General features: G+C 39.4%; 1 protein-coding gene across 1 annotated transcript in view; it reads left to right on the forward strand.

Moving 5' to 3' along the window:
- ZMYND10 (zinc finger MYND-type containing 10) overlaps positions 1-15,035 on the forward strand; it is a 36,294-nt gene extending 21,259 nt beyond the window's left edge. The window contains exons 8-12 of the mRNA XM_070738739.1: positions 7,972-8,144; positions 9,283-9,408; positions 11,244-11,365; positions 11,689-11,814; positions 13,744-15,035. Coding sequence (XP_070594840.1) covers positions 7,972-8,144; positions 9,283-9,408; positions 11,244-11,365; positions 11,689-11,814; positions 13,744-13,855 — 659 coding nt within the window. The 3' untranslated portion in view covers positions 13,856-15,035. The remainder of the gene's footprint in view (positions 1-7,971; positions 8,145-9,282; positions 9,409-11,243; positions 11,366-11,688; positions 11,815-13,743) is intronic.
- Positions 15,036-16,669: the final 1,634 nt, after the last annotated feature.

Below are 16,669 nucleotides of genomic sequence, written 5' to 3' on the forward strand. Positions count from 1 at the left end.
CAAGCGAGCAGCCGGGCGGGCGGGCGAACAGGCAAGCGGCAAGCGATCTTGGGGTTTCCCCTTTGCCTGGGCAACGGGGAAACCCCAAGATCGCTTGCCGCTTGCCCGTTTGCCCGCCTGCCCGGCTGCTCGCTTGCAGCGCCGCAGCAGCGAGGAGCCGGGGGGGGCGGGCGAACGGGCAAGCGGCAAGCGATCTTGGGGTTTCCCCTTTGCCTGGGCAACGGGGAAACCCCAAGATCGCTTGCCGCTTGCCCGTTCGCCCGCCCGCCCGGCTGCTTGCTTGCAGCGCCGCAGCAGCGAGGAGCCGGGCGGGCGGGCGAACAGGCAAGCGGCAAGCGATCTTGGGGTTTCCCCATTGCCAAGATCACTTGCTGCTTGCCCGTTCGCCCGCCCACCCGGCTGCTCGCTTGCAGCGCAGCAGCAGCGAGGAGCCGGGCGGGCGGGCAAGCGGCAAGCGATCTTGGGGTTTCCCCGTTGCCCAGGCAAAGGGGAAACCCCAAGATCGCTTGCCGCTTGCCCGTTCGCCCCGCCCGCCCGGCTGCTCGCTTGCAGCGCCGCAGCAGCGAGGAGCCGGGCGGGCGGGCGAACGGGCAAGCGGCAAGCGATCTTGGGGTTTCCCCTTTGCCTGGGCAACGGGGAAACCCCATCTTCGGCTCCTCGCTGCTGCCGCGCTGCGGAGCAGATCAGCTGTTGGGCGGCCGAAGGGGTCTTCCCCGCCGCCCACACGCAAACTCCACCATCTGCGCATGTGCGGCCATGGAAAACAGGACGCGCATGCGCAGATGGTATTTTTACTTCCGTGCCGCTACATCGCGAGTTTACGATTATCGTGAGGGGTCTTGGAACGGAACCCTCGCGATAATCGGGGGATCACTGTAATTAGTAAAACAACTTGCCTCCAGAAGTTGTGAATATTCCAACAATGAAAGTTTTTAAGGAGATAGTGGATAACGATTTGTCTAAAGTGGTCTAGAGCAGTGTTTCCCAACCTTTTTTGAGCCGCGGCACATTATTCACATTTAGAAAATCCTGGGGAACATTGAGGGGGGTGGGGCTAAAAAAAAGTTTGGACAAAAAAATCTCTCCCTCCCTTTCGCTCTATTTCTCTCTCTCTCTCCCTCTTTCTCTCTCTCCCTTCCTCTTTCTTTCCCCCTCTCTCCATCTCTTTGTTTCTCCCTTCCTTCCTCTCTTTTTTGCCCTCCTTCTCTCTCCCTCCTTCCCTCCCTCTATGTCTTTCCCTCACCCTCCTTCCCCCTCTTTCTCCCTCTCTCTTTCTCTCTCCCTCTCTTGCTATCTTTCTCTCGCTTTCTCTCCCCCCTCTCTCCCTCTTTCCCTCTCTTGCTATCACTTTCTCTCCCCCCTCCCTTCCTCTTGCTATCTCTTGCTATCCTCTTGCTATCTCTTGCTATCTCTTTCTCTCCCCTCTCTCCCTCTCTCTTTCTCTCTCTCCCTCTCTTGCTATCTCTTTCTCTCTCTTTCTCTTCCCCCCTCTCTCCCTCTCTTTCTCTCTCTCCCTCTCTTGCTATCTCTTTCTCTCTCTCCCCCCCTCTCTCCCTCCCTCTCTTGCTATCTCTTTCTCTGCCCCCTCTTTCCCTCTCTCTTTCTCCCTCTCCCTCTCTTGCTATCTCTTTCTCTCCCCCCTCTCTCCCTCTCTCTTTCTCCCTCTCCCTCTCTTTCTTTCTCTCCCCCCTCTCTCTCTTTCTCTCTCTCGCTCTCTTGCTATCTCTTTCTCTCCCCCCTCTCTCCCTCTCTCTTTCTCTCAGTAGCCGCATTGGGCAGTAGCCGTGGGGCGGCGGCAAGGTCGTCAGCTGTGAGGCGGAGCTCCGGAACTGAGGCACAGACGGCGGCGGCTAGACGTGTTGCTAGACGCCATACATGGACGTGGGGCTGGAGCCTCCGTCCCGGCCCAGACAGCAGGCAAGTGCCAGCCACGCAATTCTAGCATGTCCAGCCGCCGCCGTCCGTGCCTTTGTTCCGGAGCTCCGCCTCACAGCTGACCACTCTGCCGCTGCCCCACGGCTACTACCTGCTGCGGCTGCCGCCGCCATCACCCTCCCACTGCACGCTGCCCTTCCGCTGCACTACCCTCCCACCAGGCCCCAAAGCTCACCTGCTGCCGCCGCCAGGGAGGCTCCAGCCGGGCGGGGTGCTGCAGTTGCCGGAAAACTTGGAAGGCGCTAAGAAGGAAGCTCAGCTTCCGTTCTCACAACTTTTTGCTCTTCGCAAAAAGTTTCGAGACCAGAAGCTGAGCTGCTTTCTTCGCAGCACACCTGACCATGTCTCGCGGCACACCAGTGTGCCGTGGCACACCGGTTGGGAAACACTGGACTAGAAGACCTTCAAGGTCCTTTCCAACTCTGTTATTCTATTCTGCTCTAGTATGTATAACAAATGCCTTTGTGGGTTATTTTTTAACACTCTGCCTCTCATTCAAAACAAAAGTTTTGGAACATGCAGGAATACATACAAAGCATCTTTCAAATCTTTAAAACAGCCATATCTTTTTACGCGTGAGTTGTCTTCTTTGGAAACTGTTCCCAGCTATCACTGTACACAGGTGTTCGTATAGTTTGCATAACACATAAATATAAACAGATTACAGTGGCATGAGTCTGAAAAAAGACATTTAATTTATGCTACTTTAATTATTCCAAAAGACTGGCTTCTGATGTAACTCACGTCTCGAAAGACTTTATTCAAAAAAATATGCTGCCTTATCATTTCCCATCATTTTTGGAAGACTTTGCCCAGCATCTACTATTTTAATTACTTTTTGAACTTTAGTTGATGCAATTTGTGCATCATTTCATCTCATAATCATTTCAGTAAACCTAACTGGTATTCTGCTTGTATATAGGTCTTCATGCATGCATGTGGCATATTTATTTATTTTTTCAGATATCTCAGTGTCACTAATATTTGTCTTATTTATTTGCATTTATCTTTAGCTGTCTTTTTCTCTATTTTTACATACCTTTAATGAGGGGTTTGCCTCAGGAATGCCTGGAAAGATAAAGTAAAGAATAAGGAACAAACATAACAATTCATTTAAACAAGTTGTGATGCCTACTGATGGGTTTCCCTTCCATACACAGATTATTTTCAATTTACGACCACAATTTTGATTGCTAAGCAGTGCAGTTGTCATTTGAATAGAACCAGTTTTAAAATCATTATTATATGGCCATTAAGCAAATCATTGCAGTCTTTATGCAAATCCAGATTTGCCAATTATCTGCTTGTTGGAAACCATCTGGGAAGGTCACAAACCATGATTACAAGACACTGCAACTGTCATAAATTAGAGCTGGCAGCCAAGCACCTAAATTATACTCATTTGACTGCAGAGGTGGTACAATGGTCATACCTTTGAGGACAGGTCATAAATCACTTTTTCCAAGGCCATCATTTTAATTGTTCTTAAAGAAACAGTTTTAAATTAAGGATTTGCTATAAGTTGATACATTAGTCTGATGTTACAAAAGAAGAACTCCTTTTGTTTGAGAAAGATATATATCCAAGAGAGATATTAAGGACATCTCAAAATAAAATAAAATTTGTGAAAGGCATTGATTTTAATTGAACTCTTAGGTTTGAAAACTCAGCAGATGAAAACAGCACCTAGCCAAATGTGGCTGACCTGAGACATTAAACAGGGTCAACCCTGCCTAGTATTGTATGCAGATGGAGGACTACCTGAATTTCAAGGTTGTTAGCTAGACTTGGGTAAAAAACCATCCTCCCAAAAAAACCAACTGTAAACTATGTAGGTACAATTGCCAATAATTTATTTGTCAAGTACATATTGATGATATACAGAGATATAATAATATTTATATAAATGATACTAGTAAAAGAGAAACATTAGGACAGGGGATGGAAGGCACTCAGGTGCACTTATGCATGCCCCTTACTGACTTCTTAGGACTCCGGAAAGGTCAACATTGGATAGTCTAAGGATAAAGTTTTGGGGATTAGGTGATAATACTACAGAGTTGTATTTCCTGCAGTCGAGTTTAGAGCGATTTACTTTAAGTTTGTATCTGTTGTGTGCTCGAGTGTTGTTGTGGTTGAAGCTGAAGTAGTCATTGACAGGAAGGACATTGTAGCAGATGATTAAGAATATAAGAACATAAGAAGAGTCATGATGAATCAGGCCAAAGCCCATCGAGTCCAACATTCTGTGTCACACAGTGGCCCACTGTGCATGGAGATCTTGAGCAGAAAGAGAAGGCAAGACCCTCCCTTTCCCCTGACCCCGAACAAATGGTACTCAAGGGAATCCTGCCTGCCTCAACCAACATAGAGGCAGCACGTGGACATCCATTTCAATAACCACCAATACACTTGGCATTCATGAATCTGTCTAATCCTGCCTTGAAGCTATCCAGGCTGACAGCTGTCACTACCTCTTCTGGAAGTGAATTCCATAAACCAACAACCCTCTGGGTGAAGAAATATTTCCCTTTATTTGTCCTCACTTTCTTACCTATGAGCTTTAGGGAGTGCCCCCTTGAACTAGTATTGGGTGATAGAGAAAATAATTTTTCTCTATCCACCTTTTCTATTCCATGCATGATTTTATACACTTCAATCAAGTAACCCCTTAAACGCCGTCTTTCAAGGCTGAAGAGACCAAGGCATTGCAACCTGGTTTCATAAGGGAGGTGCTCCATTTCCTTGATCATACTTGTTGCCCTTTTTTGCACCTTTTCCAGTTCCATTATATGATTTTATGGGCTATGCTTAGGTCGTGTTAAGGCGACGTAATTCTAAGCTTTCTAAACCTAGGATTGTAAGTCTAATACGTTTAGTTAATAGCTTAATGGAAAATTTTAATTTCTAACGTTTCATTAAAAAATCAGTGTATTGTTATATTTGAAAACTATTTCACTTTATATGGAGAAGCCTTTTTCCAATTTATATCCTCTAGATATATTTTGAATCACCAATTGGGAATTTTAGGAATTGTAGGTCAAGCACATCTGGAGGACACTAGGCTAAAAAAAGATTACTAGGAAAATCCCATTATTATGGACTTTAACTCTTCATCATGTGCCTTGTGCTGAAAATACATTTTCAACATATTCAGACCAATGCAGTTTTTACTATATTATGCAACTGAAATAAATTTCCCGCTCCAAATGGGATCCCCAAGCCTACTGACAAACACATGTCTCCAAGGCTTTGCGGAATATCTTATTTCTAGGAATGATGTTCTAAAGCAGTGATTTTCAACCTTTTTTGAGCCGTGGCATATTTTTTACATTTACGAAACCGTGGGGCACATTGAGCGGTGTGTGTGTGTGTGGGGGGGGAGTGTTAAAAAAAGTTTGGACCAAAAAATTCTCTCTCTCTCTCTTCCTCCCTTTCACTCTATTTCTCTCTCCCTCTTTCTCTCCCTTCCTTCCTCTTTCTTTCTCTCTCTCTCCATCCCTCTTTCTTTCTCTTCCTTCCTTCCTCTCTTTTTTGCTCTCTTTCTCGCTCCCTACCTCCCTCTATGTCTTGCTCTCTCTTGCTCTCTCTCTCTTGCTTTCTTTCTCTTGTTCTCTTTCTCTCCCTCTTGTTCTCTTTCTCTCGCTCTCTCTCTTTCTCTCTCTTACTTTCTTTCTCTCTCTCTCTTGCTTTCTTTCTGGAACCAACTCCCCCCAGAGATCAGAATTGCCCCCACCCTCCTTGCCTTTCGTAAGCTTCTTAAAACCCACCTCTGTCGTCAGGCATGGAGGAATTGAGATATTCCCTTCCCCCTAGGCCTCTACCATTTATGCATGGTATGTTTGTGTGTATGTTCGGTTTTTTAAATAAGGGTCTTTTAATTATTTTAAACATTAGATTTGTTATATGTTGTTTCATTATTGTTGTTAGCCGCCCCAAGTCTACAGAGAGGGGTGGCATACAAATCTAATAAATGAATGAATGAATGAATGAATAAATAAATAAATTTCTCTCTCTGAGCTTCGCGGCACACCTGACCATGTCTCGCGGCACATTAGTGTGCCACGGCACACTGGTTGAAAAACACTGTTCTAAAGGAAGGGAACCATCAAAGAGAAGACCCTTTTCCTAGCTCCCATCAGATGTTTTTCCTTGATTGTTGGGGCTTGTAACTTGCCCTGCCTTCCTCCTCTGGTAGATGTTATTGAGGAGAGGTGGTCTATCGAATAATCTGGCCCCTAGCCATGTAGAGCTTTAAAGGTGATAATCAGCACCTTAGAATATTATTCAGACTTTAAGACGCACTTTTTTCCTCCCTGAAAGAGGCGGAAATTTTGGGTGCGTCTTATACTACAAATGTAGCTTTTTCAAAGCTGTTTTTTTCAGCCCTAACTAGGTGCTAACAATGTTCCCAGCTCTTACTGGCTTGCAAGTTCTTTCATTGTTATTCTCTGCAAATAATGTTTTTCCAGTCCTAAATCTTTGCAGGTTTTTTTTTTCATTGATCTATTTTCTCCAAATAAGTTTCTTTCCAGCCCTAATTAGGTACTTATGATGTTCCCAGCTCTTACTGGCTTACAAACCTTTTCATTGTTGCTCTCTCCAAATAAGGTTTTTTTAAGCCCTAACCAGGGGATAAAATAACGTGCTGAAGTTGACCAGACTAAGGACTAAGCCAGATGACTATCTGGTAGGCAGATTTTTTCCCCTATTTTCCTCCCCAAAAACTAAGATGCGTCTTATAACCCGTTGCATCTTATACTCCGAAAAATACAGTAACTTGCATGTAGAAGCAGAGTGTAGCTCTGGCAAAAAAATCTTTGCACATGTGTAAAGATGACACATATGGACTTGCTTAAAACTATGAGGGCATATTCATTCATTCATTCCATTAATTAATTCATTCATTCATTCATTCATTCATTCATTCATTCGATTTTTATGCCGCCCTTCTCCTTAGACTCAGGGTGGCTTACAACATGATAGAAATAGCACTTTTCAACAGAACCAGCCTATTGCCCCCACAATCCAGATCCTCATTTTACCCACCTCGGAAGGATGGAAGGCTGAGTCAACCTTGAGCCAGTGATGAGATTTGAATCGCTGATCTACAGATCTACAGTCAGCTTCAGTGGCCTGCAGTACAACACTCTACCTGCTGTGCCACCCCAGCTCTTCTATATATTATAGTACTTTCTTCACCTTTTAAGAAATGATATAGTTTTAGGTAGCCCTCACTTAATGACTGCAATTGTGACTAACAACTCTGTAGCTAATTGGCACTTTCCTTAAGCAACACATCATGTGACTACCTGATTTATGACCTCAATTCTGCTGCAGTCTTTAAATGAATCACATGTGAGCATTAAGAATGACATTGTGTGACTACAATTTGCAGCTTTGATTTTGCTTGTAGGAAGCTGGTTGTTTGTTTGTTTGTTTGTTTGTTTGTTTGTTTGTTTGTTTGTTTGATTGATTGATTTTTATGCCGCCCTTCTCCTTAGACTCAGGGCGACTTACAACATGTTAGCAATAGCACTTTTTTTTAACAGAGCTGGGCTATTGCCCCCACAATCCGGGTCCTCATTTTACCCACCTCGGAAGGATGGAAGGCTGAGTCAACTTTGAGCCAGTGATGAGATTTGAACCGCTGACCTTCAGATCTACAAGTCAGCTTCAGTGGCCTGCAGTACAGCACTGTATCTGCTGCGCCACCCGTTATGAATGTTGCAAATGACAGTCACATGATCATAGATTATATGATTGTCATAAATGCACATCAGTTGCAAAGTGCTCAAATTGTCATAATATGAACGTGAAAGTGGGATACTTTGACCTTCATAAATTGTGCTGCATACGAATCAGATCATTTGATCATGGACATGCTGCAACAGTTGTAAAGTTCAGTTATAAAAGTACTTGTTCATTATCCTCATGAGCTTGAACAGTTGCTAAATAGTGCAATTGCAAACAAATGTTCTGTATGCTTAAAACAATATTCAATATCAAAATCATTTTTTCTTATATTTTTCTTAGGAAAATTGAAGAAATTTGAGAACGGTTCATGGTATGAAGTTGCCCCTGAAGACTATATGAAGATGACTAAATTGGATGGGCAAGTGTGGCTCGCTCTTTATAACCTACTCCTTAGCCCAGAATGTCAGCGCAAGTACGAATTCAATAACTTTAACAAAGGCCAGCTCCTCAAGGTAAAGGATTGCAGAACTGGCAGACTTTTTATGTGTACTTCACGTTATCCTTAGCATATTTAGATCTAATATTGTGTTCTATTTTTAAACAATATAACAGGGAACAGGAAGGAGATTGTTTAATCTCCATCCTGTTCCACAATGGTGCTTCCTTCCTGTTCCTGTTCCATAATGGTGTATAAGTGCACCATCATGCCTACTGTCCCTGTTATACTGTCCTATTGTCCTCATTTATGTGTATTTACTTTACTTATGTTTATGTTTGCACCTGCAAGCAAATAAATAAAATAAAAATGATATTTTTAATCAATTGGTCAAATGGTAATTCATTCTTAGATAATGACAAACAAATTTTAACTCTGAAATAGAATGTTAAAAGCTTTTTAACTTAAGAGTCCCTAGGTACCATAATTTTATTTTAGTATGCTACAGAAATAGAAAATAAGTATGAACTGGAATATAAGATTTTTAAAATTTATAGTTTAATTTCCTTTCTGCTCTTAAAGCACAAAATGACTACTCTCTATTTATTAGTTGCTTTAAAAATAAGTTTAATTTTAAACCTTAACAAATACCTGTCAGTCACATATTATCTATGTTTTTATTGTTTTCTTGCTTTTAAAGCTTTGAGCTGCCCAAAGTTTTGTAGAATAAGCTATCTTTAAATTGTACAAAAAAGTAAATTAAATTTAAAATGTAATAAATAAAAGAGGGGGCCTAATGCCCAAATCAGTGGGCTGGACATTGTCTGAATGTTGGAAAAATGCATTTTGGGGGGTGGGGGTATGTCTTCTTAGAGGCCCCAATGTTGACATCAATATCGTCAGTCTAGTTTTTGTATGATTAATATACACATATAATTTATTGAAGTGGCATAATGGCAAAATTGTCTCTTTTATTAGGGAGAAGACAAAATATACATTTATTAATCATTGAAAACCCTTTCTGTAAAACCCTTTTTTGCTGAAAATAGGGAAAAAATGAGATGGAGATTTGAGGCAAGAAAATGAGTCTGGCACAGGACAGATTGCTTAAAGTTCCCATAACATTTTTACAATTCAGCTTTGTAATATAAAATAGGTATATGCCATTTAAAATGCATTACAATATATTTTAGTTTTGTCTTGTCTCTGTTTAGCTTCGTGCCTTCCTGACCGATGTTCTTGTTGACCAGTTTCCAAATCTTTTGGAGTTGCAGAAGTTCCTGAGCCATCTGGCTGTACAAGATCCTGCTCCACCCAAGAAAGACCTCATATTGGAGCAGGTAATGTGCATTATTTATTTTATTTATTCAATTTTTATGCCGCCCTTCTCCTTAGACTCAGGGCGGCTTACAACATGTTAGCAATAGCACTTTTTAACAGAGCCAGCATATTGCCCCACAATCCGGGTCCTCATTTTACCCACCTCGGAAGGATGGAAGGCTGAGTCAACCTTGACCCAGTGATGAGATTTGAACCGCTGACCTTCAGATCTACAGTCAGCTTCAGTGGCCTGCAGTACAGCACTCTACCTACTGCGCCACCCCGGCTCTATCTTATGTTCCGCAGTCTCAGAAAATATCGTCTATATGTCCCTATATTCTGAATAGGACACACTAAAATATTGCATTACCAGTGGTAGCCATTTTACTTGCAAATTTGTATTGCATTCTCTCATCAACAAAAGATGTATTGTAGCGGCCATAGCATGTTAGAATAGGATTTGGTATCTGGACTTCTAACAACAAATGCCTTACATGCTCTGACTTCATTAGCCAGAACAGGACTGTACATAAAGGTCACATAGTGAGTCTGCATTTCTGGTGAAATCTGCTTAGGAAGTGACTGGCCATAAAGCGGCTCAAAGTAACTCTCCTCGAATAACAAGAATGTAAACAGGACGAAGGCTATGATAAAAGATCTTGCTTTGTGGTAAACAAGAGATAGCTGTATTAATAACAAAAGGTCCCAGGAAATTGGCCATGAGAGACATTTGTTCAGTAGAAACTAGTTACGTGCCATATGGAGATGGGAAGGACTCGGAAGTTGTGTCACATTTTAGAGTTACGTTATTGGATGTTTGTATATCACTTGACATGTACATGTAACCATTCCCATTTGCATATCCCCCCCAATAAAAGGAGGTGCACAGCTCAATACTGTGTCATTTCACCCAGAGAGAAATGTGTCCAAGTTTTCTTTCTAGGATTTGCGTTCTTGAGTGACCCCCATGGCTGTGGTTGCTCTAAGTCCCTCTGAAGACATCGTTCCGCTCAGGGACTTTGCAGCATCCGCAATGTATAACCAATGTTATTTTCACTAATGTTGAAGCCACTACAATAAAATCTATGAAGCCAAAGGAAAGCTACTAATGCTCACGATTTTCATACTTTCATGATATAAAATGTATAGTTTTTAATCTTCTCTTTATTGGAAGTATCTCACAAAACCTTCTCTTATTAAGTTCCTATTGATTAGTTTAATGAAGCAAATATTAGTTATTCCTCAAACAGGCTAGGATTCTAATTTAAGACCTTATATGAATGATAGGATTTCAAATTATATTAGAGTTTCTTCTTTTTACAAATGAAATTGTTCAACAAAATACTGCATTATAAAATGCCTTTAGGTGGGTATTAAAATAACAGTTTTAATATTTCCCTTTCTTTAGATTTTTATTCCTACCTCTCAGCCTTCGAAAAGCATCTCATTATTAATATATGGAAAGTGTATAGAACTTTATACATAAATTGAATTCATTTGTGAACATATCAATGTTCTGATAAAATGCCCTTTAATTAGTGTATATACTGATCCCCACCTTGGGGATGATTTTCTAGAATGTAATATGGCATGGTGAAGTGGAAAAGAGGTCCCCCATATATTAATACCAGTCTATAAAAATGGGATTCCTATTTAATCTAGTGTTGTCCCTACTTTTCTTTAAGGCAAGTTTTCCCAGGATAAAACCTCCAGTATAGTATTATACTTTTTCTTCAAGTTAATGTTTATGATGCCTTATCTTAGGGATGTGTTGCGATGAATATAAGAATTGAAAAATATTTTTGATATAGCGTTTGAAAGAAATAAGCCTTCTGTTCTTTTATTGTCCTAACAGGTTCCTGAAATCTGGGAACAAGTTGTCAGAAAAAACTCTGAAAAATGGCAAGCAATTGCCAAGCACCAAGTCAACAATATGTTTAGTCCTTCAGAAGAGGAACTGAAAAGCCAGGCTTATAGGTAAGACTCATTCAGCTTCTTCCTCTATCAAATATCATAATCGTTACAATTATTAACTATTATCCTAATAGTCCATATCTTGAAAAATAAAAAAAAACCATTTTCCTAATTCAGTCAAGTTTAGAAATCATTTACTTAATGTTATATTCTAAAAATCTTTGTCTTCAAAGAGTACTAAAGTCCATTTCATTGGTATCAATTTGCTTTTAATAATGTTTTATTAAAAATGAAATTAACATGAGAGTTCAGTTTCTATTGTAGACATCACTGGATAATTGTTGCAGTTATTGTGTTTTATGAAGGCTGCTTTCTTTCTTAAACAGATGGGCAAAGACATATAACCTGGATGTAATGGAAGCTCTAATTCCAGATAAACCCAGGTGTGCAATGTGTGGCTCTGAGGCCACAAAACGCTGCTCCCGTTGTAGGAACGAATGGTATTGCAAACGGTAAGTTTAATACAACTGGTTTTCATGTTATCTTAAATCCTCCACTAATATTATGGTAACATAGATACCTGGAAACAAAAACACCAAAATTAAAAATAGGATATAAATAGTATAAGGTTGAAGTGATAATTTTCATTTAACAGATTCTCACTTTGATGATCCATACACTGTAAACATCTCATTAGCTTGAGCTCTATAAACAAACTATGCATACATATGTGTAGAAATATTTAATGCATTCACATTTTAATAAATTACATCTAATTCTTATGTCCCCAGTTAAAATAAAACTATATTTAATTACATTGGCTTTGTTTGTGAAAAAAGTAGAATTCAGACTTACACTTTCTCCATAGTATGTTTTATAATTAATATTATTACTGATAATTAAGGATATTTGGAGCATTTTCACTTCAGTAGAACCTGGACTTTCCTAAGAGTAGAGATTATCCAGAATTGGGTTATTCTTTCTGATCGCTATAAGACAGTTTTAAATATTTACTCATGTTGCTATTGAGCTTCCAATAGAGAAAACTATACCATTCAATGCTACCTCTATAGGCAATATGATTGAGATTTATTTTACTAAATAAACTGTTCTAAGTCAAGGATTACATGTACAAAAATACAAAAAGTTTCTTTGCTTGCAAAAAGCTGCCCTAAATACCAGTCATTAGATTAGAAATGGGGGAATACACAAAAGATCAATGAGTCACAGCCTTCATGGAAACCTAAACCATTCTGTCCAAATACCTTCCTTTTCCCCAGCAATACCTGCAATCCAGAGTTACAAATCAGGCAGGTTTCCAGAGCACATTGAGGAATTAAAATAGTTAAAATACAAGGATAACCATCAGCAGCCAAGTTACTGTTTCTCATAAAGTGAAACCCTTTAGCAGAGAGGTCATTTAAGCTCTCCAGAAAGTGGGTGGTCATACTTGACCTACAAAATGCCAAGGTAAATTAACAATTTGAGTGAGGGCTAATCCCATTCTGCCTTTGTTCAGACCTTGCTGCAGGGAATTTTTGCCTAGGAATCTCTATCTCTTAAGTGCTAGGGGCTGCTTTCTCCCTCTAAGAAAACATGTTTCTCCATTTCTCATCCAGGGAAATATATTTGTCCTTTTTAATATTTCTCAAAATATTTCATTCTTCTAGGAGAGGGGTAGGTGCTAACTTTATACAATTGGTGCCATGTTGCTATGCCATATTGTCATGAGAGCAAATGGTAACAAATTGGAAGAAGGGTCCACTTATTACCAGTGGGCAATATGTAGCTTGGCCACTCTGAAGCAATGCAAGAGACTCCTGTCCCAAAAGATGCTTTTTCAAGATGCAACAGTTGCCTCTTCAAAAAAGTACCTTTGGGACAACCATGACCTGAATGACAGAAAAATCCCCATAGACAAGGGATTCCTGTGCTTAGTGAACTACAAAGCACCAGGAGAAACTTATGAGAAGCTCAACTACTGTATACCCAGAAAGTCTGGGTTACTGCCAAAAACCATTAAGACTGTTAGAGGCAGTTTCTGAAAACATTTAAAACAGCAGGGATGGCAATTAAGATAAGGATTAGGCTATAAATACAGGCACATAGAATCTTTCCTTCCTGCATTCCTTGCAGGATTAGTCCTATAAAGCGGGAAAAGATTTCTTCCAACAATCAGATCTCAGAACTCTCAGAAAATTAATATATGGCTCTCCCAAACTGGTGCAAATAGGAAGGAGCCCACCACTGTATATAGGCTTAACATCCAAATCCCATTTATGTATCCTCTGTACCATTTATGAAATCATTTTTATGAATAAATAAAGTAAATGCTTGACAGTCGTGCAGATATTAGTAACAAGGAAAAAATTGGAATGTTGTTACTATAGTTATCATCATAATCATCATTACTATTTTTTTCATCCTTTACTCATCTTTAGAGAATGTCAAGTACAGCATTGGCAAAAGCACAAGAAAGCTTGCAACTTGATTGCTGATTCACTGAAGAAAATCCAGGAAGATGTACAGATGCAAGTAACATCCATTAAGTAATTCTGGTCGGAAAAAAATCTCATTTAACAAATATACACCATTCAGAATGACAGAGTAAAAAAATGCCACCAGGTTAATAAAACACAGAGAAAGATGTTTTTAAATCATTTGATTTAGCAAATGTCAGCAAAATGTATCTTAAAAAAAACATGATTCTTGAATTCTAGAAGTCTTAGTAGATAACTACTTCTGTTCTAAGGTCATTGTTCTCCCTTATGAATATCACTGTCATGTACTGGTATGTATCCTAGATTTTAGATGAGTGTATGCTGGAATGCTCAGGCATTACTGTCAGGTTCTGAATTTCCTGGGAATTTTGAAGAGTTAATTTTGTTTTAAATGGAGATTATTTTTTGTTTGTCATTCAACTTTCTTCAGCTTCTAAGGCCTATTTTGTAGTTTGCCTAATGCTATGTATCTTTCCTATGGTATATATACTTAACTAGTATTTCTGCAGCAGTGAATAACATCGTAAGTAATGAAATTGACTTGCAAGACTTATTCCTTCTTAGAAACAGAAATAGAGTAGCTTGCAGCCATTTGAGAACAAAAGCCTATGCCTTAATTTTAAAAGGGCCTTTTGGGCTTAATTATATTGCTAACTTAAAAGACACATCTCCTAAAATGTACATAATAACTATTTCTGCACTGTTGGAGACTTTCAAAATTTGGTTTTATTGTATCTTTTTTTATTATTAGGACAAAAATTTTAAGATACTAGTTCAATGTTCTGTTTTCAGCTCTATGAAATCACATTAATACATAAGTCTGGCCTGAGGAATTTACTTAAGGTTTTATGACCAGTAATTTCACAATTACATTACAGTTTCTTAATTAATGGCCTAATATTTTGGAAATTAATATAGCAAACTCTTTGTCTTTATGAAACTAATTGGACTTGCATGATTGTACATGATTATAAATAGACATATTGTAGCCTAATAAGCATTTTTAAAGAAAAAATATATTGCTGGAAAGGATGAGTAGAACTAGAAAATGGATAGGAATATTTAATTCCTGCCCTTCTCAAATCACCAAGCCACTTATGCAGCATTTCCTCCTGTACAATTTTAAATTTGTATTTGTAAGGATTAGTTATAACTATTTGTGGGAAATTGTTTATCTTAACTGGTTCCAGTTATATCAATAGAATAATAAAGTACAATTAACGTTTTCTGGACAAGCCTTGATGTTTGCAAATTATTTGTTCTATAAAACTGGTTTACATGTTTGTGTTGTGGAAATGAGAATGCTCAAGAGGTTGCATTGTTGACTACATCACAGTTTCTGAATTATGCAAGTGTTTGATTATATTTTTTCCCATGTCAGAAGAACTGGCTTTGAGGGAAGAGAAGAGGAAAGGATGTGGTAAATTAAGCATTTCAGTTTACTGGGTTGTTTGGTTTCAGAATTGATGGTATATCACATGACATTTTCCATGCTAGTGAGAAGGCTGACTGTTATTTAGAACTTATTTTGTTAATAAAAGAACACTAATAATTTGGTATACACACACACACACACACACACACACACACACACACCTCATCTTACAAACCCCTCGTCATACAAACTTTTCGAGATACAAACCCAGGGTTTAAGATTTTTTTGCCTCTTCTTGCAAACTATTTTCACCTTACAAACCCAAGCCGCCGCCACTGGGATGCTCCACCTCCGGACTTCTGTTGCCAGCGAAACACCATTTTTTTGCGCTACTGGCATTCCCAGCAGCGTAAAAACGGGCGCTTTGGCTGGCAAAAGGGATGAGTTTTGGGCTTGCACACATTAATCGCTTTTCCATTGATTCCTATGGGAAACATTGTTTTGTCTTACAAACTTTTCACCTTACAAACCTTGTCCCAGAACCAATTAAGTTTGTAAGACGAGGTATCACTTTGTGTGTGTGTGTGTGTGTGTGTGTATCACATATTTTTGCTGAATATTTAAAATTAAGGGAGACTAAGATAACGCTATTTCAGCCTTGTTCTGGCCTCATCAGCTAGCCATACCCTTACTGGGATTTGATCCCAGGGCTTCTGCCTTGTAAGGCAGAGAATTAACCTCTAGGCCACCAGATCTGATACCTTCAGCTTCAAAAAGGAGCTGTGAGGTTCCTCTTTGTTCCATGTATTTTCAATATGCTTTTTCTCTTCCCTGCCTCCATAATATAGTCCAAGGTTTAAATGCCTTTGGGAAAAATTTCTGAAATCTCAATGATTTTGAGGAAAGATGTCAAGAATTCCCTCAAAACTATTTCTTCCTTAGTCCTTCTTTCTATCCTGATTAAAGACAGTGAGTACATTATTTAAATAAGCAACTTGACATATCCCAGGCTGTCTCTATATGTTTTTTATGTTACAAAGCTGAGATACCAATTGTTCAATAATGAATCTTTACCAATTATTATTTTCAGTCGGGAAATATCCTTAAGTCACATGTACAATAACTCATGTTACAAATATTCCCTTCATTAATTTCCATTTTAGTTTTTCATAACATACTCTGATTATATGTCTCCTTCCAGGAAAGCTGGAAACAAAAAAACCCCATATACATTGTCTTGTTAATAGATTTTTAATTATTTGGCAGTGGTAGATGAGCTGCTGGCTACAAGAGGGGAAATTATTCCAGCAGTTAAATTTATGTTGAAAAATTGTTAACTTGGCTCACTTTAGAGTGAACTTTACAATGCTGCAACTTTCACCAACAGAGCCTTACTACCTATTCCTAAAAAGCTCCTCCCATGTAGAAAATACTGCAGTGGCAGAAGTTTTTCAAAGTTAATTTGCTTTCCATAGTCCTGGTAAATGCAGG

Source organism: Erythrolamprus reginae, chromosome 2 (assembly GCF_031021105.1).
Source record: "Erythrolamprus reginae isolate rEryReg1 chromosome 2, rEryReg1.hap1, whole genome shotgun sequence".
Lineage (NCBI taxonomy): Eukaryota > Metazoa > Chordata > Lepidosauria > Squamata > Dipsadidae > Erythrolamprus > Erythrolamprus reginae.